The 25543-nt window shown below is 36.3% G+C and overlaps 1 protein-coding gene across 36 annotated transcripts in view; it reads right to left on the bottom strand.

Moving 5' to 3' along the window:
• The window catches only part of MAP2 (microtubule associated protein 2), a 243415-nt gene that overhangs the window by 58430 nt on the left and 159442 nt on the right, over positions 1–25543 (bottom strand). For 34 of the 36 annotated variants that reach the window (XM_059702963.1, XM_059702962.1, XM_059702976.1 and 31 more), the window contains 2 exons: positions 21682–21759; positions 3041–3324 (listed from right to left, as the gene is read on the bottom strand). In XM_059702963.1, coding sequence (XP_059558946.1) covers positions 3041–3302 — 262 coding nt within the window. In that variant the 5' untranslated portion in view covers positions 3303–3324; positions 21682–21759. The remainder of the gene's footprint in view (positions 1–3040; positions 3325–21681; positions 21760–25543) is intronic. The other 2 variants (XM_059702968.1, XM_059702969.1) reach the window with 1 other exon arrangement.

Raw genomic sequence — 25543 nt, 5'->3', positions numbered from 1 at the left:
AGAGACATAGAAACATTGAACAGGCCCTCAAACCTCAGAGGGAAGGCAGGGTAGAGGGAGGGGTTAAGAGATCAGCCAATGGACACGGACACTAGGGGGGTCAGGGCATGTGCTGAAGATGTGGGAGTGGCCAGGAAACGGTCAATGGGGGAAAAAGGGAGACATGTAATACTTTCAACAATAAAGAATTTAAATTAAAAAATAATAATAAAAGAGTGGGCTAGTATATAGCTCCCTGGTCCTCTCGAAAACAACCCAAAATATCATGCCAGCTCATATTCAACAATAGTCCCCATCATCAAAGGACAGCATTTAAAAAAAATATATTTGAAATTTAAGAACACTTTTTTTTTAAACTGGGAATTATTTTTGTTTGTAGTTTGTGAAACATTTACCTATAAACTGTCAATAATAAAAATTATTTTTTTAAGCTGAAGTTTACAGAGATATTTAATTGCACATGAATTTATCATTGGAACATTCTCTATAGGCATGAGGAGACAATATTTTACATTTTTCTTTTCCCACACATAGATAACTTATAATTCAATACCTGGCCTGTTATTTCTGAACGGAAGTTAGTTTAAAATCACACCATAATTTGAATTGAACACATCACCCTGGTAATCCACAGCTGGCTCTTTGTAACTCGGTCACTATGAACATACATATAAAGCTTTCATAATCAGCCTCCCAAATGTAATATAAAATTACTGTGATATATGGCAAGCTAAAATCAAAATTAATTTTGGATGCTCTTGAATCCATAATTTAAAAGAAAATCTACTAGTCTCTTTTTAATTTATATTATTTTTTTCAAGCTGTTGAGGACACACTGACCTAGAAATAGATTTATCAGGTATTCTTAAATAGTTCACTAGGACCACTGAAAAACTGAAATAGTGAGTGCTGTTGATTCTCCACTGCTTGACCAAACACCCTGTAGAGATTTTTGTCTTGTATTATAAACCTCACAATAATCCATGAGACTCAACTGATGAGAGCCCAAGATACAAAGGAAGACTTTTCAATAGTTTTCACCATCAATTTGAAAAGGACTTTCTTTTTCTTTTCTATTCATTGATTCCTTCATTCATTTATTCACTCACTCAACACACTTATTGAGTACTTGAGGTATAATATTAGGTGCTACAGAATATGATGGTAAGAATAATCTTGGTCTATAACATTATTTATTTCCCCACAATCATTTTACTCTAATGTGCCCTCCTCTCTTCATGCCTTGATCCTTCAAAATTTTCCTATTTAATGTTTCTGATTCAAATCCCACCGTCTACAACTTGTATTATACTGGTTTGTAGAAAAGCATTCCTTGTTTATGAGTACTCCGTTGTCTATATTGACACCACTACCACCACCAATAATAATAAAAATAATAATAATTAATACATACTATTTTATGAGCCATTCACTTTGTACACATTACTATTTCATTTAATCCTCATTGTAATGATGAAAGGCAAAAATAATATTTTTATTTCATTCTGAACCAGTTTCTTTCTAATGGGGTATATGTGCCTTTTAGGCACTACAAAGCTTCTTCAAATCCTTGGATTGGCTTGGACACTGTTACCCTCTTTTCCTGTTCCACAAGGATGTCTACAGGGTACTTGGTTTTTATCACGCAAAGATACAGCATCTTGAAAAGAAATTTAGTGTGCGCTAATGCTGAAACTGTGTACTGTCTTGAGCTAATAGACCATGCAGTATTGGACAGATGGAGAATTGCTGCATTTCCTTTGAGTATTTCAAATACTCTGCCTCAGCCCTGGGAGTGTGCCATGGCACCTCAAGACATTTCTTGCACAATTTGGAACTTTGGCCCTAAGTAGAAACAATCCCAGTTCCACTTTGCCTTTCTGTACTGCTCATTTGGTACTGAACACACTGAATTTTGTATCTGAATTAACTGCATGCACAGGTCTCATGTCCACTAATAGGTCACCTGCTCTGTGAAGCTCAGAGACCATCCCTGGCACACACCTGGCACAGAAGCTAACACGTTTTATACTGCATAGAAAATGCTCAACAGTAATTTGTGGAATGTGTGGATTAAAAAAAGTTACACTATGTACTTATGTAATTTCTCCCCAGTCATTTGAAATGCCTTTCATATTTTCCCATTAAAAGGCAAACATTTTTTTTTGAACAGTGTACAGTCGATGTGTTGCTGACTAGTGGGTGGAATGTAGAAAACCAATCTTTGAATAAGTAAGGGATGATTTTGAAGGGGGCATAACCTTTCTTACTGCTTGTAGTTTGCTTACACTTCTTTAGAGTAGCATGTCTGCAAGTTACTGTGTTCAAATGCATTAAATTCTGAATCACAGAAAAAATAAAAATAATTTTGAATAATACTATAGTTCTGGGTATTGTTTCTCTATGCCATTCATACTATATAGTAATTATGCCATTATGACAACATTGTAAATAGAGTAAACATAGAGTAAAGTGCAGAAATTACACTTTGAAAGGAAGTACTTGATAATAAATTATAGTATGTTTTCCTAATATCTGAATATTAGGTAGTAAAAAGCTATCTGAGGAAGTATGAAATGGTTCCTGTGTGTGTGTGTGTGTTCATTTTCTTTCTTTTCTGTTTCTCCTTTTTCTTTTTAAAAGCTGAGAGCTAGACTCTAACATTCTTTTCTGCCCTAAAAAGTAAATATGCTTCTAATTAGTCAATCAGATTTAGGTCCCATATCATTCAGGAAAATCAATAGCAAACTATTTGTGTTTTCTTTCAATGAATTAAACTGCTGACAGGTACTGAGCCATTTGTCTATTAAAATTAAAGTGGTAAAACTAAATAGGGAGATGAGATAGAGAATATAACCAATTTGGGGTACCATAGGGCTAGTTCTCATGGTTTTTCTCTTTTTTGTGTCTTTCCCCTGAATGACTAAAGTTTCCATCCTAGCATTCCTGAAAGAGGATCAGTGCTGTAAATTAATTCATTCAGACTAAACAGACTTCAAAGCACAAACCAGCTCTGGTGACATGGAGAGCCCTTAGTTACCTGCTGTTTCTCTGTCTGCTGAGGTCAGCTCTCCGTTGATCCCATTCTCTTTGGTATTTGAGTAAGTGCTCTGTGACCCATGTTCTCCAAAGGTGCCCTCTTCGTCCTCCCTGAATGGGAATCCATTGGCACTTCTGACAAATCCTTCCCCTGCCCCGCCTTGATCCTTAATCTCAGGTGAGTGTGGGTGTGCAGAAGCCTCCGTTAGCTGAGCTGAGGTCCAGTGAGGTGCCTTTGCGTCATCTTTCCGATCATCTGCCATTCTTCAACTCCTGTCACCTCTCCTGTGATTGGAAGTGAACAAATAGTAGCCATGACTTTGGGGGAATCTGGTCTAATATTAATAGTACCAAGATAGAGCAAATTTGTAGTAGTTAGCTATGGTAAACACAAAAATGCCCTCTCAATAATCTACTTTTAATATTAAGAGGTAGCCATTAGTAATACTTTGGTTCTGTTTTTTACAAACCTTTTTTTTTTTTTTGCATATCTATCCCTTTAATATAAGACCTCCATCAATCTATATACACTTTTTAAGAAAAAATAGTGATTGGCATTTAAGGACATATCTTAGCTAGCTTTCATTGACATATGATGTTAACTGTTCAGTAGAGCCAAGGAATCCTGCACTATGAGAACACTGTCTAATGTTTTTACATGTTTAGTCTTCAATGATGTGTTTTGGGTGGAAGACCATCAGTGTAAAGTGCTTGCATGAGCTTGAGAAATGTTGAGTTGCACAGGCATGTATAACACTAGCTGAGAGCTTTTCATGTGCTCAGACACATGGAATCTCAGGGAAGGGCAGTGATGTGGAGAGAATCCCAACCAATAGGCCATAGAACCCTTTGTCTGATGCCATGTTTATCAACACCTCTCAACGGATTTGGGAAATACTTAGGTTTTCACTTTAGCCTACGAAAGTTCTAGCCACAGATTCTCAAAGTAAAGAAAACAATATGAGCACCCACCGTTCCCAGCTAAGATTGGCAGCTTTCCCCCCAGGGCTCTCTGGAAAAGACTTCTCAGTGGCTGAAAAGCCTCCTAGTGAACCTAAGAATACCAATGCCTGACGGAGGAGAGTGCTACTTGGTCATCATCCACCTGAAGTGCTGATAGTTTGTTTTAAAGAGACCAGACATCCAAAAAGTGATCTCTTTAGTGTGTAATGCCTCAGACTTTTGGATTCTTTCTTTTTAATCAATCAGTAGAAATTAATTTTGTAAAAAGAAAGGCGTGGCTGGCCACATTGGTTTCAATTAATATCAGAGACACAAATGAAGTGAATTTATAACCTAAAATGCATCATCTAACTTCCTGATAAGACTATTCAGATAACACTCCTTAAAATGTTTGCAGATTAATCAGCTGTCACTTTCTAATTTGTTGGGCTTTTGAAATGTACATAGTATGACCATGTATTGAGTGACAACATCTTAGAAAATGTCAAGCCGGTATTGCTCTGACAAAGCTACTTTGACAGAAAATATAATTTAAGACTTCCTTCCGCTCTACTGAAAAGCTTCTGGAAGCAAAGGAAATACTGTTGGCTACACTCACTTATAATCACAGTATGATATTATTAAAATACCACCCACTTGTGGTAAATTTCACTTGAATTCCTAATCAGTGTTTTGGAGTTACGGTTTAGCTCTACTCTGCAAAATGGCATTATGACAATAGTCAAAAGTGATCACAGCTTCTTTTAATCATTTCTTCCTGATGTATATAATTATTTTTACCTGAATCTCTCTGAAAACTGTGAATGTGAGATAAATAAGAAAGCTGATAAAGGCAAATTCCCTCCAAATCTATGAGAGGAAACTATGAAGTAAAAGGAATGTTAGCATTCCATTCCTCCCATGTAATGAGAAAGACTCTCCTCTCTCTTTATTGCAAAAGATCCCAAATCCTAACTGTGGAAGAGCTGGAGATCAGAATGAAACCAGTTGTTCCACAGATTAAATTCCAAGTTGAAATGGTTTACAGATTCATTACTTATTTATTTAACATCTGTAGAATGCTTCAGTTTTGTTTTTGGGTAGATTTAATGTATACATGTTTAATGTTGTGAAGTAAAATTAATACTCTTCCAATAATGATTAAAAGGTCTTAGATAATTCCAGTTAAGAAATACCAAAAGAGAGAAGAAAGCAAACAAGCAAAAGAGTGAAAGAAACAACAAAAAATAGAAAAAGAAAGAACAGAAAAAAAGAAAATTCCAACTCAACAGAATACATGACTCTCATGGCAAAATTCAACTCATGATTGGGACAGGTATATTCCAAATTTCAGTTACTTACTAAAATTTTTAAAATCCGATATGATCATTAATGTGGGTCTTAAAGACTCATTTTGTAGCTTATGAGTAGGTCTGTCAGTCAGTAATGCTATTTATCAGATTTGTAGAATACCTATTACATTAATAATTGGATTTCTATTATATTCAGATTCTCTTGTATTTAAATGCAACTGCCTTAATCATTTTCCAAACCTAAGACGCTAATGCTATATGTTTTAAAATTCTAAGATTTTACTTGAGTACCTACCTGCCCAGATACTTACACAAATTCATACACTTTTGTATATAAGAAGAAATTTGAACTTGCCCACAGGCAACCCCAAATCCTAACTCCAAATCTGCAAGACCACTCTTGTCTTTTGTGTATAATTGTCCCTTGCATAGGATATATACAATAAATTAATTTGTATTGTAATTTAGAAATAAGGTAATACGCATTTTGCTGATTTCTAATATTTCTTAGACAATCTGGTAATACAGCTATTCCCATATTTTCTCTTGTCAGAAACTTTAATATTTAAATATAGTATTTACCTCATTCTAAGTCTTTGGTGCTGAATTCTGTTATTTATTACAAATAATAACTGTATCTTTTGCCTTCCAACATTTTATTTTGGGGCATCACTTTTTAAGAAAATCCCATAGTATTATTTAGCACATAACAGCTTTTATGTTATCCTTCATGTATACATAAAGTGAAAAAAAAACACACACAAAATAGATATTAACATTTTCCAGATAAATCATTTTATAAAACCTTACATAATATTCTAGAACTTTCACATAGGTTAAAGGTTAACAACTCTAATGAAAATATGATTTCTTAAAAAACTAACATTACTTAGTTTTTTAAAAGGTATTTCTCCTTTATCCATCTTCCCTAGAATACTCTATTAACTTACCCTGCAAGCAAATGTTGCTAATAAACGAATGATAACTTTAAAACGACGACTTATTTTTTTGGAGGTGGCCAAATACCACACTTTTGTTGGTTCTCCCTAAGAGTTATAAAATCATATGTGCACATTAAAATTTAATGTGTTTAAGGACTAGCTTGAAAAGCGAGGCATTTTCATCTGGAACTCCATCTATCGACCGCCTGCATATTGTGCATAAAAAAAAAAGTCTGACAGTTCCTGTAGTTTCTGTTATTAGCGCAGAGATAAATTTATTTAAGTGTATCAAACTTCAGTTCCTGAGCACATGTGCCCTGAGGCTTGCAGAGACAAAAAAAATAAGGTACAGCTGCCACATCTCCTTCACGATTCAAAGGGAAGAAATAAGCAAGCAGAAATACTGGGAAGAAAATGTCCCTGACAGCTCTGCTGTTTTTGGAGCTACTGACGAATTTCTTTTCTCAGGGCATATCCAGAGCTAAGGATGTAAATCGCAGATACATTTTATTCAAAATAAACCATTTTCTAATTTTCTATGTACTTAGTGAGAGGTTTTCACATTTTTCCTTACAAGTATGGAAAGGGTCATGTAAAGCAAGATGCGCATAACCGGAGCATGACAGTAATTCACACACTGAACAAAGCACCATGTAGCTATCCGTTGTGTTTCGAATATTTGTTGAAGGTTGAGTGAATAATTCACCAACTTTCTAACTCCAGATACACACAGGGGAAAAGGTTCTGTTAGCTATAAATGTTTAGCCAACACTAGCTCCATCAGTGAGTGGAGGATGGTTTTGAAACCTAATTTTCAGGCCTGGTAGGAGAGCTGGTACGGGGGTTCTAACTCCATTGGGAACCCATGAAGAATAACGCCAAGCAGAACAAATGACTAGACCTGAACTAAACTTGGACACATAATAGAGAGCATGTGACAAGCAGGTGTAAAAATATCTTTAAGATAAACTATTTCATCCATCTCAGGAAAGGTTTTAAACTCATAAAACTGAACCACTCTTTGGTGATGATCCACTTCCAATATATCTTCAAGTGTTTCCAGCCAATTACCTCCAGCATCAATCTAACAAATTAGAATTCTGGGGTATGGGCTTTGGAAATTGGTCTTTTAACAATTTCACCAGGTGATTCTGAGACACTAAAGTTGGCAAGCCTGTAGCATAGGACTTCAGAAAAGAACATGAAACATGCCTACAGAATAATTGGTGTAAAGGGGTGAGGCAATTACGTGATACGCCATCTCATCATTCTCACAAATAGAAGTTAAACCTTTTACTCCCCGAGTCCAGGACATTTACAAAGAGGAGTGGATTCCAATCATGGGACTGGCTGCTTTTAGACAGCTTCCTGGGAATATGCCAGTTGTTCCTTTTCTCTAAACCTACTTGAGGGAGGCAGACACATCTCAGAAGTACGTTTAAAATTACACATTGTCTGTGGTATACACTTACTTCATATTTCGAAAACAATGACTAATCCTTGCTCTGTCTGTAAACAACTTAAAATTCTTTAGAATATTTATTTTAAATTCTCCTGGGTATTTATTAATGATTTGTGACAAAAGTGCACTTGCTTAAAATGTCAAATCAAGTTATAATTTTCTTTACTGTTAGATCATTTGGGAGATGGATGTGGGTAATAGGTAAGATGTGAATGTGTGACAGATAATTCCGAGCCGTGAAGCTCTCAAAGAAGTACGTCAATGATTTCAGATCCACCTGAGACATGTGCTCAAAGTGTAGAATAGAACCCTTTCTCTCAGGATTCACAACTAACTGCAAACCTCACTGTTTTTCTTTGGATTATAGTATTAGAAAGATCACAAAGCATAGAAATAGTCCATGGTTATAGTTATTACTGGGAAACTTTAAATACCCTTACAAATTGGCAAAAGGAGAAACAATAAAGCTTGGAAAAACTAAAAGAAAAATACATGTGTGCCAGATAGATATGTCTCCATTTTCATAATGCCTTGGCACCAACAGTTCTAGAATGTTCTTTATGATATGTTTTGCTCTGTCATCATGCAATGTGACAGTTCAATAAAAACTCATTATAATTCTGCACTGCTGCATAACCAAAGACAAGAAAAGCGTAAAACAATCAGTTATATAATACAATTATGCACATGAATATTAGTTCCCTTTTCCATGTAGACTCAATTATGCCTATACTATTACTATCCATACCAGTATTACAAAACAGGAACTTTTGTTTTAGTCCTTAACAATAGTGTAAGTTTATGTAGGATCTATATCTTCACTTATCAATGCTGACAAAGTCTAAGCTTAAAGAGTTGTTGATGAACTGACTATAACCCTGCATTCCTTCTCTTTGTCTTCTATGCAAAACTAAGGAGAAAGTCCTTGATGCCATAAAAAAGTTAAGCTGAAAATCCAAATATTTGTTTTATGTCTTCTCTGCTCTTTTCAAGTTGATTGTTAAGTACATACAAGAATGACTCACTCTCCATCACATAGCATGACTAGCAGACAATTCTTATGAAGCAAGATGGTGGGTGCATAATTGTTTTGAAGATGGACACACAGTACACAAAAACCCAGTGTTAGGCTGTTGGTGGAATTATTTGATAATACAAATAAAGCATAATTCCAGGCAAGCTAGATTTGCTCAATAAATGCTACCTATTATTAATTTTATGGTTTTTATTTGAATATTTTTAGCAACAGGAGTCAGTACATAGTTTGCCTAATTTTGAAAAACTGAGGCCAGAAAGAGTAAATTATCTGATCAAGTTAGACACTTCCAGGGAAATCTGGGATGAGAAGCCAAATCCACTAACATCCATTGATTGCTTGCTCTTTCGCCAAGCAGTGAGACTGGTGGGATGGGGTTGGAACTTGAAAGAGAATCTAATCCACATAAAGACACTAAGTCTGTAAACTTGCCCTATTGATGACAATCTACCATATTAAACCGACTGGACATCATAGCTTAGCTTAGCCTAAATTAAATGTGTGCAGAACACCATATCCAAAAGACACTGGCAACACAGCAGTGTAGACTATCCGTTGTTTGTCTTTGTGATCATGTGCCTGAGGGGGTACTGTGGCTCTCTATCACTGTCCAGCATCCATCATGAGAAGTATCATACCACATATCATTAGTCTGGGCAAAGATCGAAATTCAAAATTCTAAGCACGGTTTCTACTGATTCATTTATATCGCTCTCACACCATCATAAAGCTGAGAAATCGTAAGTTGGGAACTGTCTGTATTTATTATACATTGTTTTAACAAGCATGTATTGAGCCTTTTTTAAATTTTAGATCATTACCAATCATCAATTCATTTATTATGCCTTCTAAAAGCTTTTCAAGTAAACATTTACTAAATACCAGCTTTATACCAAGAATTCTGTTAGGCACTAGGAATACAATGACGTTTAAGATATTGATTCTGCCACCAGTAACTCACACTATATTGCAGAAGGCAAGATGTGTTTGAAAAACAAGATAATAAAATAAATGCAATAATAAAGTAAACAACAGGTGCCACATGAATATAAACCTTCTGAATCATATATATATTTAAAATAAAAAATGGAAGGGCGCAAAATATTTGTATCACATGCAGTTTTAAATATTCTAAACTAATGCATACATGGAGGGTCCAAAATCTAGTTAATTATATCAGAAAGGTAAAGTATGAGTCATATAAAAGTAAAATCTGAGTCATGTAAAAAATCGATTTCTTCTCTGGAAGTAGGACAGGCTGTTGCTATGCTGTGCTGTGCTGCTGCTGGCTGTAATTGTGACTCAGGGGGATTCTGAGTTAAGTTGAAAAGTTGTCTTCTTCACTCTGTCAGTTGAGTTGGGCCAAAAGGAAGCAAGCAGAATTCTTATCATTTGGAATTCCTTCACAACTCAGGTCTGACCCAATCAGGTCAGTCTTCATATGCCGTTCAACTTATTTCTTTGAGCCGACATATCTTTGTGTATCCTGGAGTGAATTCTAGAAACCAGGTCATTTTTTATGGCTTCTGCTAAACTTTCAGGTTGATAGTGGCACAAATTTGCTAAACTCTCCAGGCCTGAAATATATACAATTATTCTACATTTTAGAGATGGTAAAAATTGAGCTGGGAAAAATATTCAAGTAAACAAATATCCACAGTGATTCAGCTTTCTACAAAGAAAAATATTCCAATCTAATATGTAAAAGTCTTAATGTAAGTATAGGCACATATTATATGGTGGGTCCACAGGGAAAAACATTTTGATATAAAAATAGACCCATCATTGACAAATCAGGCAAATAGGACCTGGCCAAGAGCAAATAAATAGATGATTTCAAATGTAAAACATTGTTAAAATGTTAAATTAATTTTAAAATAAAATACATTTATAGGAAAGTCAAAATTCTGAAGAGGCATACTATTTTTTGAAATATATTTGCTGTTTCAATGTTTTATTTTATTTTAGATAAATAAGTAGATAAATCAAAGAGAGGAAATTCTGAAAATTTAGGTTAGAAAGTTTAGAGTTAACCTATGTAAAAAATGTGAACTGAAGGTAGAATCATGAAAATAACTACTTTTCTCCAAGAAAATGGCCATAAACAACTGCCATTTACCTTCGAAATGAGATCCACATTTCCAGTGGGCACTTTGGTTGAGAATTTCTAAACAGCAATATTTAATTTCATTTTTCTTACATTTTTCTCTCTTTCATCTTAAAAAAATACATTAGAACTAAATATTAAAATTATATTCAGTGTTTCATATTTTAATCATAGAGGCAAAGGGAAACAGACTTTCCGTTGAACATAAATATTTTCCTGGAAACTCAGGATAGTGCAAATTATGATGTATAGCTACATCTCCTTTGAGGCACTATAGGCCTTAAGTATAAAGGAAACCACAATTTCTTAGGAAATAATAAATTTCCTAAGTTTTTTCATGAGTAATTTATAAATAAGGTAGGGACTACCTTGCTCATCCTTAACTAAAAGAAAAAGCAAGACAAATGCCTGAAGCATGAGCAGAAGAGAGAAATGAGATTAGAAAACCCTGTCTTCTGATGAGGAAATATAACAATACAAAACAAACACCTATTATGTCACTGGCATGGCTCTAGATCAGTGGTTCTCACCCTTGGCTGCACATTAGAATCACCTGGGAATCTTTTTAAAGTCCTGATTTCTGGGCCTCATCCTTCACCTGGGGATCTTTTTAAAATCCATTCCAAAATCCTTTGGAATGAGTCCCAGAAATCAGGATTTTAAAAAGATTCCCAGGTGATTCTAATGTGCAGCCAAGGTTGAGAACCACTGCTCTAGATGCTGAGAATAGCCAAATACTAGGAAGACTCAGCTTTTGGTCTCAATGAGCTACTGAGGGAGACCAACATGTCAATATACATGATTCATACTTTACTTTTATATGACTCATAATTTACCTTTCTCTAGAAGGAATTTAGTATTTAATTATAAATTTAGTTAGGTGACAATACTGTAACTACTTTAATAGAAGTATAAAGGGATTCTATGGAAGTTCCTATAAAATGAGAAAATGCGTGGGAGACTTCCGAATGGCAAACCTTGCTTTCAATTTTGAAGGGCATTCATGGTGGACAAGGGCATAATTTTATACACACACACACACACACAAAATAGACATGGGGGTATAAGAGAACTGGAAACATCAAGATGTTTCAGAATGTCCAAAACGGAGTAGTGCCTGGACAGTGTGGGTCAGTGGTTGAGCAATGACCCATGAACCAAGAGGTCCCTGGTTCGATTCCTGGTCAGGGTGCATGTCTGGGTTGTGGGCTCTATCCCAGTAGGGGGTGTGCAGGAGGCAGCCGAATGATGTTTCTCTGTCATTGATGTTTCTATCTCTCTATCCCTCTCCCTACCTCTCTCTCTAAAATCAATAAAAACATATTTAAAAAACAAACAAACAACAACAACAAAACAGGAGTAGTGGAAAATACCCCAGAGAGGCAAGTGTCCAGATGATGAATATCTCACTTGTCAGGCTGTGTAGTATACATTTTATCATTATTAAGGACATATTTCTGGGAAACATTGAGCAGATAAATAACAAGATGATCCAGAGAAAGAGCTGTAGAAGGTTATGATCAGAAACAGGAAAGGTGTGCAGATGGACAATAATGTTATAACTGACGAGAAAGCATATAAGAATTTGAATTACAGTCTTAGCAGTGGGATTGGTAATGAGGGAAAGATATGAGATATTTATTTTGAGACACAGGGAAGTCTCTCAGTGCGCCACAGATCATACAAAATTCCTATCCTCATAAAAGTTGCATTTTGATGAGGTAATCATACAGGAACCAAGCACTTCATTAAAATACATAAAATGCATTATTTAATATTAAAGTATTAAATTTAATATTTAATATATTTAATATAAAATTTAAAATGAGAAGAAGCTAGCAAGGCATGAGAAAGGCACTATTTTCAATAGGGTGTTCAGAGAAGCATCTTCAAGGAGGTGAGCTCAGAAGCAAGACTCAAATGATGTGGAGGGTGCTAGCTATACAAAGAAGTGGGGTTAGAATGTTCCAGGAAGGAAATATGTGCTTTAGGTGTAAAGGTTCTGGGGTGGGAATGAGCTTGATGTGTTTATGTCTGACTTGAAGTAAGATAAAGAAGAGTGCTATGAAAGCTAAGCAGAGCCAGTTCATGTGTTTGGATTTATTTCTGAGTATGATGGGAAGGGGTGAAACAGAGAGATGTTGGTCAAGGGTACAGTTTTGGGATCCAATGTACAGATGGCTATAGTTAACAATAATTATATACTTGTAAGTTGGTAACAGAGTAAATCTAAATGTTCGCAGCACAACAAAGAAACGGTAATTACGTGACATGATGGAGGTGTTAGCGAATGCTATGGTGGTGGTCACAGCAATATATAAGTGCATCAAATCAACACACTGTACACCTTAAATATATACAGTGTTATATGTCGATTATATGTCAATGAAACTGGGGAAAAGTAAGATGAGAAACCCTTTCAGGATTCTGAGCAAGTGGTAATAACTGTTTGAAAGACCATATGGTGCTGTGTGAAAAGCAGAGCACAGCAGGGCAAGACCGGAAACAGAGTTCAGGAAGCCCCTCCACTGGCCGGCCCAGAGATGCTGGCAGCGCTGCTCACCGGGGTGCTGAGAGGATTAGAAGTCGGTTCATTCTGAGTGCCAAAAACAAGAGTCGCAGGATAGGCTTGTCATGATTTAAACCATCGTGAAAAATATAAAGCAGAAGGGTTTCCCATGTATTCTCTATATACAGATATTTTAAACTGTACACAACTATTACTCAACTCCCCAGTGAGAAAATTATATATAAATTACCCACCAGTATGGTATTTCCCTACAGAGCTTCACTGAAGAATTAATTTCCTGGTCCTCATGTTCCATTCAAATAACACTTTTACAGTGTGTAATTAAATGATCCATTGATATTTGATATGTATTATATGCGTGCGTGCATGTGTAATGTGTTATATTACCTTATGTTGCTATATATGTTTCAATTCCTCTTGATTTTAAAAGTTTGCTTTAGAATTCTTAGGTTCCAAAAATAAGACCCACTCCAGTTGTAAACATATGCCACAAAGGAATACACCAACCAAAACAAAAAGGCTTACACACTGCTTCCCAGTAGCAAGAACTCTCTGGTACCATGGCAATTCGTCTTGGAAAAGGGTCTTTTTGATTGTTTTGCCCTCTGCTCTTTACTCAGGGTTGATTACTACCGGATCTTTCCTAGAGCCTGTTCAAAATGCTTTTAAATGACTCAAGCCTTCGCACCCCCTCACTAAAGTATGTGCTTTAGTAAATTCTAAATTTCTCTTACAGAGACTCAGCTGTCTCAGAATCAAACTGCCTTCTGTAGTAATTACTGTGCACATGGTATGACTGGAGTCCTTGAAATTCATTACAAGAAAGTGCAGGGGGTGGGTGAGGAAAAAAAAGAGTAAAAAATAATCGCAGGAATTGGCAGGTTCTAGTAAGTCATTATACTTCTCAGGAAGAAAGATCTGACAGAGACGCTTTAAGGTCTCAGCCTCAGGTTCATTCTCCATTCTGTTCCCACAGGCTGACGCATCTAACTGCCTTTTCGTATACACTTGGAGAAGAGGCCAGTTTTATTGGGGTACATTCATTTTAAAATGCTCTTGGATGCCATGAAAACTTGATTAAATTGCTGCTTACTCTAAAAAAGAAAGGAGTTTTAACCTTCAAGGAAAAAACAGTTGATCATACATTCACTGCAATGCAGTATTTTCACAAAAAACCAAGCATTCTGCAGTCACAGGAAACTGAAACTGTGACATTTATTTAGCAGCAAAGTTGATTTTGTAGATTTAGCTGGTGGAATGGCTTTGACTCAACACTGGCACAATATGCTATACATATAAAACAATCAAATGAACTGTTACCCTCCAAAAAAAAAAAATAGCAACGTTACCACCATCTGAACAAACAGCACAGAGAGCAAATGCAAAATATGATGTGAGGCCTACAGATGAATATTCGTAAGTTCACCAAAACATCATGTTTTTTCAAAATCTTTGCTCATTATTTTACCTTTACATGTTATTTTTCTTTAAAAGGGCACATCCTTCAGTTCAAAATAAATTTAGACCATCCTAATTCATGTCTTTTTATGATGAATTTTGGAAATTCATGAAAGTACAAATACTTATTTTTTCCTAATGAAGCTTTCTACATCTATAAATTAATTGACTGATTGATTTAGCAAGAAGTTATTGAAGAAAAGTAAGCAGTACTAGACACTATAATTTATTTTGTTATTATCCTTCTGTACATAACGCATATTTCTATAAGAAGGGTTTTAAAAAATATCTTAGTTGAGTCTTATTGTAAGAATTAACTTTGGTAAACTGGTGTATCAAATATATTCACTATTTTAATATGACACTGAAATCATAATTTACAGTTCTATCTCTATGGTGTAATTGGTATCTACTCTACCAGGGCTGGAACTATTTGATCCAAATGTCAAATATATTAATTCTATAGACAGGTTTTTGCCTTGGTATAACAGAGACTGCTAGCAGTTTGCTGAAATCTCTTTCACCTTCTTCCTGAGCACATAGCAGGCTCAGCTCCAACCAATGAAATGTGAACAGAAGTGGTAAGTTCGCTTCTAGATTTGGCTCTATACAACTCCCAAGTGCTTCTCTTTGCTCTTTGCCCTCCTACTAACTGGATGAAGAAAATGACAAAGTAAAGATACAAATGGAAGAATTCGGGATCCCTGGTTGATTATGAAGAGTGTAGACAGCCTCCCAACCCACATACTCATCCAGACAGTTCAATGAGCCAGAAATAAAGTTTCAACACATTTCTGGATCTATTTGTTCTAGCAGCTAGCCAATCCTAACTTATATACTTGGTTTGAAGAAAAGTATAATGACATTTTTTTAAAAGGATGAGACTAATAGAATAGGGTTAAATAAAACCAATTTAAGTAACTATCCCCAATGAATAGCTTTTCTTTAGAGGAATAGGGGGCCCTCATTTTTATTAATATTAGGCTCTCTATTTGCTCTGTAACATATTGTTTCCTGCCTCCTCCAAAGCTTCTTTTCCTTAAATGTCCCTTTGTGGTCTCACAGTGTCGGCTTCTTCCTTCCCTTACTTCCTGAGTGAAAGCATAGTCTTTTTTCCCTATCCAAAACAAACAAACAACCACACATACAAAAGAAATGACAAAAATATAATAAAAATAGAACCACCACCATAAAACCTATTTTGTAAATATGCTACATAGGGCTACTGCTCATTTCTTTTTCACCTCCTCAATTCCTCATTTATTTACCACTTACACCTTCAATCATATCTACTCATTACATATTATTGTTATGAACTATAAACATTTTTTAAAATATTATTTTTCTTTCAAATCTAATAACATGGTTCTGGAGGCACAAATATAGAAAAGACAGAACTTTTGCCTTTGAAGACTTCACAGAGCTGAGGACAAAAGCAGAGGTGAAAATAATTATACACCGAGATGATTTTTTGGTCATCTAGGGATGTTGAAAAGACTATGAAAGCCCCTTCCCCCTCACCCCAAAGGAACAATTAATACCATTTGAGGGCTGGAGAAGAGACCTTCATAGAAGAAATGACATTTGAATTGCTGTGATCAGAATGAAGGAAAGGCAGTTGAATAAGTGAGAGGGATTTGAGGTTGTCCAGAAATGGTTGTTTGGAGCCCTGTTTTGAAAGGCCTTTAATGAGTTCAGACCTTTGTACTACAGGAAAATTTTAAGTAGCAAAAATAAATGATCTGATGTATATGAAAGACCATATGATACCAGCATGCAGGAGTCGGGTTATAAGAATCAGGATAAAGCATACTCGCCCAAGGCTACTGAAGGGTACAGGTAAATGTACGGGAGGCTGGGCTGAAGGAGTAAGAGTGCCCAGCCTTTGTAGGATGAGGTAACTCAGTAACCACATAACAATTTTTCTCCTTCTACTTAAGCAAAAACCAGACTTCTATTGGCTTCAAAGCCTTTCCTAATTGACTGAGATAAGGCTGCCACAACTGGTGTACAGAATTTTCTGAAGGCAAACATCCAGCGAGATTTAACTTACAAGACCTCCCACAGTAAGTGATTTATACTCATGGCCAGTAAAAGAACTGAACGCATAATATCCATCCCTAGAACACCATTCTCTTATTCTAGGTCAGGGGTCCTCAAAGTATGGCCTGCGGGCCACATGCAAATACAAATATTGTATTTGTTCCTGTTTTGTTTTTTTACTTCAAAATAAGATATGTGCAGTGTGCATAGGAATATGTTCATAGTTTTTTTTTAAACTATAGTCCGGCCCTCCAACGGTCTGAGGGACAGTGAACTGGCCCCCTGTTTAAAAAGTTTGAGGACCCCTATTAGGTATTAGAACAAGGCAGCACTCATCAGCACCAAATTTTTGTCTTTTCCTATCTCCGTTTGGCCCAACTGTTAAAAGGCAAGACTTACTAACAGCACCCTCCTAACAAGAACTACAGCCTTTGCAGCAGGTGGTGCCCACCTCTGCCTGCAGAATTGCAGCCCAAACAATCTGCTCGGATCTGCGGAAAAGTCAGTAGAATGTGCTTCTGAGTCAGCCTGTTAAGTAGGAGGACTGTTATTGTTATTTTAACTCCTGCTGGAGTATGTGGGCAATTCTCCCTCTTTCTGTCTCTAGTTAACCATGAGACACCCCTCTTCAGAACCTCACCCCTGGAACAGGTTCTTGCTCACCAAGAGCCAGAACAGTCTGAGGTCTGGATATGCCTGCGGACTGACAGGACAGATTAGGGTAGGCTTTCATAAAGGGGCCATCTGACATTCTAATTTACCAATAGAATCTATTTTTAGAATATTAAATGTGCCTTTAAAATTGTTCACATAGAGTGCTATGGACCAGAGCTGAATGCTGATGAGACAGTAATCAGCACAAATCAAGGTATTTTATTTTCGGAGAGCATGGTGACAATACATTTTCTTTCTCTTTTCCTTAGTCATTGGGGTACTGTGGGTCCTACTGTTTGTCTTTCTCTTGCCAAATGTTCTCAACAATGTAAACACTCATCCAGTGCTGCGCCTAAGGAATATTGAAAGAATAAAACAAAAAATCATCCTATTTTATAGAAAATTGTCTAAAGGCTAGACTTCACCATCTATAAATGATGAAAAATATAAATCTATTCTGAAAATAAAGCAAAATGTAAGCAATGTCAGGGTGTACCAAATCTTGTTGTATAGATGAAAGACCTGCATGGAATAATAAAATAAATATTTTTGATCTTTTAAAATGGTTTTCTCATTCTAATTTGTCCCTAATTTATCTCTGTGTTTTTGGTACTCTTAAGATTCAAGATTACATATTAGTAGAATAAAGTTTTGTCATAATGCTGTAAAATGACGTGTCAAAAACATCCATGAAAGCTTGTTAGCATTTCAGAATTGCTGCAGTCCATGAAGACAAACTAAAGGAACCTTCAAAAGGGCAACAACCATCACTGATGGGCATTAAGGATACTGTGTGCTGAGCATCATTCCAGATTAACCCTTGCATACTCATTCAGTCCTTCAACAAGTGAGGGTCCATCAAGATAAAGACACAACCCTAGACACAGCTCAGAATGTCACACAGTCTTTCCTCTCAGTGGGAGGAGAGAATGTTGAGATGATATCAGGGAGGTAGAAGATGGGTTATATAGTATCTTGCTGGATCACAGTATGAGTGTGGGAATGATTCTGACTGTTATGGGCAGAACAAGAGCCCCATCAATGGTTGGGGGGGTGGGTAAGAGATCAACCGAAGGACTTGTATGCATGCATATAAGCATAACCAATGGACACAAGACACTGGGGGGTATGGGAGGCTAGGGGAAGGTCAAGGGGAGGAAAAAAAAGGAGACATATATAATACTATTTGTAATACTTTAAGCAATAAAACAATCTAAAAAAAGAGTCCTATCAATGGATTAAGATCTATTAAAGGCCACACTAAGTGAACAACAGATGAGAGGTCAGAAAGACTAAGCACAGGAGGCTACTGCAGGAGTCAAGGTGAGAGAGTGGATTCCAATGATATAGGCAGAGATCATGAAAAACGGCAAATTCTGGACAGGCATGATCTTGGTGCTATGAAGCTTAAGCAAGTTAAATAATATGTCTCTAATAGACAGTGGAATGAAACCAATTGTCAGGGCTGTTTACTACTCTATAATGTTTACAGGGGGCTTTTGTGCCCAAAAGATGATGATATATCAATTTTTACATTTAGAGTTAAATGTATTAGGTTTGAAATTTTTAATTCTAAATTTTACAGAATAATTAGTAATATTAGCAAATAACTGCAAAGACTTTTATAAAACATTTTCATTCCTGTTATCCCATTCGATTTAATCTGATTGGCACGGTTCAATGATTGCAAAGCTAAAGGATGTCAAGATAACAAAGCAAAATAGAGGTATCTAATGAAATAGTCACATTTATGGTGTCACTGAATGAATCACTGCTCTTCCCAATGGCCTGTTTTCTCACTGTAGGTAGATATTGTGTTTTCTTTGTTTTTCTAACATCAGCCTTCTCAACTTACTTAAAAGAATCCAAATAAATTTTGGTGGAATGAATTAAACTGATAGTTTCGTGTCAAATAGGTTAGGTGCTCCCAATTCTTTTCTGGTCGGCATTGTAATGTTGGAGTCTGAAAGCAATGAGTTTGACTTCAGGCTCTGCAATTAGCATCTGATCTTGAGTAACTTACCAGACATATTTGGGCCTCGATTTCCTCATCTGCAAAATTGCCATGCACTTCTGACCTGTGAGGCTTACATAATACTTTTCACTTACTCATATTTGCCCAGCAAACGTTAGTTTATCTCTTCTTTCTTCCCTACAAATATATGAAAGAGTCTATATCTATAAATATTACTTCTGTTTATTGACATTTATTTTACCTTAAATAAATTCTAGAATTAAGTGTGTTTGAGAAAATTAGGAAAAATCATTTTTTTAAAAAGGTTCTTTCTCCCATGATTTTTGAAAAGAATATAAGCTATTAACATGGGGCAAAGAAGACTTTTTCTTTTAAGAATCTTTTAATTTCAAAGGTAGTATTTTGTTTTTAGGAATGGTCAATATTTCACCTATGGGGAAATAAATCATATTTCAGTTATTGTGTTATGACAAAATCAGTGAATCATGAGTCCCATTAATTAGCAAGATCATTATAGCCGGTAAAAAAAAAAGGCGGGCTTTTCTAATGAGAAAAAAAAAAGAAACATAAACCCAACTGTCATGGCATCATGTATTAAGAACTTTGGATTCCTGAACATGCTTTGATAGCCATGCTTAAACCATCTTCAAAATGCTGAATGTCATTTAAAAGTAATATTAAATTAGTACTATGCACCAGATGATTGAAACATTAAAATGAACCAACTTGCTGACAGAATGAATCAACCAGATCTTCCTGTATCAAAATGGATGGAGCTCTCAATATAATGTTAGGTGAAGGCAAGCTGCAAAAGAATATCTAGAGTATGATGCCATTTATGTAAACTCTTAAGATGTAAACAATCATATGGCATATTGTTTCATGCACATGTCATTCAAGTATCAAACACACAAAGAGAAGGTTACATCATCTTCAAGACTGTGCACCTTTTAGGAAGAAAGGAAAGGGAGCAGGGAGAGTTTTTGCTCTTTCGGTGATGGTTTATTTCTTTAGAAAAGATTTGCACATCATATGTGGTGATCACTCCATACGGTATATAACTGTCTAATCACTGTGCTGCATACCTGAAACTAATATAATAGTGTATGTCGACTGTAATGAAATTATAAACTTAAAAAAGATTTGAACAAAGCTGACTGTCAGCATTGGCTTAATCCATGGGACTTATACTTAGGTTATTTATTATAAATTTTCTATATTTCTCTTTGAAAACTTTGTATTTTTTCTTAATTAAAAATAAAATAATAAAGAAATAAAAGCAGTACAGCATATATTGCTGTGGCCAATTTAAGATGGGATATTCAGTACCTCTAATAAAAAGAAATTAGATTAAAATGCATTATTCATTTCCTAGAATAAAAAAATCATTCATTTGTATTCTTTCTGTAATATGATTCTCCTTTTATTATAGGAATTTTGAGTTTAAAGAAAGATGTAAAATAAAGAAAAATATTATTTCTGCTTGTAAACTGAGCTAAGTGTATACATTTCTTTATTTACTCATGCAACAATTATAAAGTAACAAATACAAACCTGAAGTAAATGTTTGCCTACTGTGGCTTTTTCAGTAAATTCATTATTTACTTTTTTCTTTTATAAATTCAAAAAGAACCAACTCAAAACACAGGTGGACCTTATTGCTAAACTTTTCTGTCACAGCATGAAACTACTCCTACAATAGCAGCTGAGTTGGTGTTCTTTACAGCGTCGGCTGCTCCCAGTATACTGGTATACCACCTTGGGTGAATTATAGGTGCCTGCCTCCTCTCTCTCTTGTCTTGTGCCTCTAATTTATAAAATGGGGATGATCCCTGTTATTTACTCACAGGGTTGTTTGTTGTAAGGAATAAATGATTTAAGTTATGCAAAGTAAATCACATAGGACCAAGTCTGGCACATAGTCCATGTTGATAAAATACTACTGATATTGGTAGTCATAGCAGAAGTGAAGCTTAGTTTAATCCTCATTTCAGAAAAAGATCTTTTCATGTTTACTATTAAATCATTCAAAACAGTAAGTGTTGTTTTAATGATCCTAATTGTATTAACTGTAGAATTCATGTTATTTCTCCCTTATCAAAATGAATTCATATTCATTTAAAAAAGATATTTAAAAATATATTGTTAACAGTTATTTTTCACAATTGTGATGAGGCTTACCTATTCAAGGAAGTAGTAAAATGGTAAAGATTGTTACGTTGTGTTCTCAAAGGGTTAATAATAGGTTCTGGCTTCTTTCTGTAAAAAAAAGAATTTAGAAAATCAATAATTTACTCTCTGATCCATGTACACTTAATTACATCATGTAAACAGACACCAAATTCAACTTGTGTCTTTCTCTTTTTATATTGGGTAACTAAGAGACCAAGAGATAAATTCCAGGGTGGCTCTTTATAGTCATAACATTGAATATTTACAATCTACTAGGTACTCTTTCAGTGGTATGGAATAGAGCAGTGAAAATGCTAATTGTTGCAAACTTTTTCTTGCTTTTCAGCTTCACTCCAGTGAAGCTATATATATATATATTATATCCAAGACAAAATAAAGTTTAAATTGTTTTCAGCTAATAAATTATAGGCCTTTGTATTCTCTCCCAAGAGAATGTATTTATCCTGGTAGATTGTTAATTATATCCAGTTAGCTTTAAAGGACTGGGCCCCCTGCCCAGTTTGTATTGACTCTCCCTAGCATAGGATGGAGATGACTTTTTTTTTTCTTAACAATGAATTAATTTTTCTCTAAAGGTACTAAACTTATTTTGACATACAGAATCCTAAAAGTCATTGTAGATTATTACTCTGCTTAGAAATTCCACTAGAACAATACAGAATACTTCCTACTAATGTGGTGCCTAGAAAAAAAAACAATTACTAGAAGGCACTGGGCTTGTTTTGTCCCTCATAAGCCATTCAGGTCTAATCATCTTTATCTACAGAGAAGACTACAAAGGGCGAACCATACATAAATAATTGTCCTTAAATGCAAGGGGCAGAGTTGAGGCCCAGTTTGAAGTCCTGCTGTCTTACAATGGGTGTCTAAATCTAAGTATCCCCACGTGTTTTCATCAGGGCCTGTATGATTTCACCCCTGATAGGGTGGACCCCATCATATCCTCAGGAAAGATGTTGCTGTACAAGAATGAACCCTAAGACTCAAAATGAGATTGATAGCTATTAATTCTTCTTCTAGTAGGAAATGTAAACTTGAAAAGACAAGAAGCAGGTGGCTCTGTTCATCTCCATGACCTTTCCGAGAACAATGTGTATATGGATATGAGCAGACAAGGGTTCGATGAAAAAATAACAAACACTGACTGGCTCAGGTCCTCTATTAAGTGCTTTTACATGTAATTATCTCATTTGATCTGTAAGCCATCACATATGATGTACAGTGGAGAACAAGTCTGTTAATGCATATTAAAGGTAGAAAGGCTTAACATTTTTTAAAAATAAAAAATATTCTATAGGCACGAAGAAACAGTGGAGTTCTCAATTTCTTCAAATAATTTGATAGCTAGTTTAGAAAAAATAATTGACCACCCAGACCTCTGAACAAAGTTTTTTTTTTCCTGTTTGTTTTTTTCTATTTTTGTTTTTTCCATTTACTCCGGTTCAGTGGTCCTCAAATTTGGAATATCTTTTTAAATGACATCATCCTTTATAATAAAGAGGTGATATGCAAATTGACAATCATGCCCTCACACAAGATGGCCACACCCACATGGTCACAAGATGGCTGCCACAAGATGGCCTGCAGGGGAGGGCAGTTGGGGGCAACCAGGCTGGCAGGGAGGGAGAGCAGTTGGGGGAGACCAGGCCTACAGGGGAAGGCAGTTAGGGACGACCAGGCCAGCAGGGGAGGGCAGTTGTGGACAACCGATGCGGCAGGGGTGGGCAGTTGGGGGTGATCGGGCTGGCAGGGGAGCAGTTAGGTGTCGATCAGGCTGGTAGGAGAGTGGTTAAGGGGTGATCAGGCTGGCAGGCAGAAAAGGTTAGGGGAAATCAGGCAGGCAGGCAGGCAGGTGAGCGGTTGGGAGCCAGCAGTCCCAGATTGTGAGAGGGATGTCCCAGATTGGAGAGGGTGCAGGCTGGGCTGAGGGACACCCCCCACCCCCAGTGCATGAAATTTGTGCACTGGGCCTCTAGTATATTTAAAAAAGTACATATGACATATATTTATGTAACACATAGGGTGATTTTAAAAAACAAATAAAATGGTAGACCTTGTTCTAATAAAAAGGTACTTTGGGTACTTAATCAATGAATGCTGAATAAAATGTCATGCTTTGTATCCTCTTTAAATTCCTTATTTTCCTCAAATTCCTTAATATGCATATTTTTGTACTTCATCTTCATGATTTTCAAGTCCACATTCACCCATGTATATAAGTGTGCAAGTATAGATTACATATGTGTGCGTGTATCATTTACCCTAGTAAAATTAAGAAAAAATAAAATAAAATCTATAGAACAGGGGTCAGCAAACATGGGCCATAGATTAGATCCATCTTCCTGCTGCCTGTTTCTTTAAATACAGTTCACTGGCACACCAACCATGTCCCCTTGTTTCTGTGTTGCCTGTGGCTGCCTTCCTGCTGCACTGTCAGAGTGAGTGGTTGTGACAGAGACTCTATGGCCCTTTATATATTTACTAGGGGCCCGGTGCACGAAATTCGTGCACTGGGTGTGTGTGTGTGTGTGTGTGTGTGTGTGTGTGTGTGTGTGTGGGGAGTGTCCCTCAGCCCAGCCTGCCCCCTCTCACATACTGGGAGCCCTCAGGCGTTGACCCCCATCACCCTCCAATCGCAGGATCGGCCCCTTGCGCAGGCCTGACGCCTCTGGCCTAGGCATCTGGCCCGGGCAGCGGGGACCCACAGCTGCAGCGGCCCCGCAATCGTGGGCTTCGCTTTAGGCCCAGGCAAGGGACCCCTAGCTCCTGGGACTGCCAGCTTCGACCGTGCCCAGCTCCCATCGCTGGCTCCACCCCTACTTCCTGCTATCACTGGCCAGGGCGGAAAAGGCACCTGATTCTCCGATCATGGCTGGGGGGCAGGGCAAAGGCGGCCCCAGGGCCGCCTTTGCCCTGCCCCCCAGCTCTTAGCTCCCGCCTGGATTTCCGATCACTGTCAGTGGCAGGGGGCTTCTTCCTGCTTTCCCTTTCGCCTCCCTGCATTGTGCCTACATATGCAAATTAACCGCCATCTTGTTGGCAGTTAACTGCCAATCTTAGTTGGCAGTTAATTTGCATATAGCCCTGATTAGCCAATGAAAAGGGTATCGTCGTACGCCAATTACCATTTTTCTCTTTTATTAGTGTAGATGTACACCCCAAATATTGACTATCTGACCCTTTACAGAAAACATTCAGCGACACCTATTATCAAAGAACATGTTCATCATTTGAGTAATATTAAAACAATATCTTAAAATAATATCCTGTCTTTCACAGTCTTTCTAATATTAAATCAATAGTTATATATAAATGAAAGTAAAACTTCAGCCTTAAACACATAAAAGCGAATTGCATTCCAACAGAATTTAGAAATTATTGGGCAAAGAATGAGAAGATTGTTAAAAAATAAATGGTACCCAGTTAGCCATAACAATAATGGCCCATTTATCCATCATCCTGATCTTTGTGTGTCTTTGGCTGTTATAAAATGAAAATGACTATCTATTTTTCTAGACTTTATTTTATGATAAAGAGATAAATGCCATCTGGGATTTATTTTTAAAAAGCACTTATGGCCTATTTCATCAGGCACATAAAACTGAATCGTCATCTTAAATTAATACAGTGCAGTTAGAAGTAATATTTTTATCCCATATAAAATAGATTACCTTACTTTAACACAGTTTTCATTGAGAGCATTCTTTGGCACAGCTTTAGTATTTGTTACATTATATAGAGTGATTATACCATCCCTGAAACAATATTAGCAAACATTTACACAGCATTTATTATGTGCCAGAAACTATTTGCAGCACTTCATCTATATATTAGCTCATTTATTCCTCAC

Source organism: Myotis daubentonii, chromosome 7, assembly GCF_963259705.1.
Source record: "Myotis daubentonii chromosome 7, mMyoDau2.1, whole genome shotgun sequence".
NCBI classification, from domain to species: domain Eukaryota; kingdom Metazoa; phylum Chordata; class Mammalia; order Chiroptera; family Vespertilionidae; genus Myotis; species Myotis daubentonii.
Note: the sequence above shows the minus strand (reverse complement) of the source record. Positions and strands in the feature narration are given on the sequence as shown.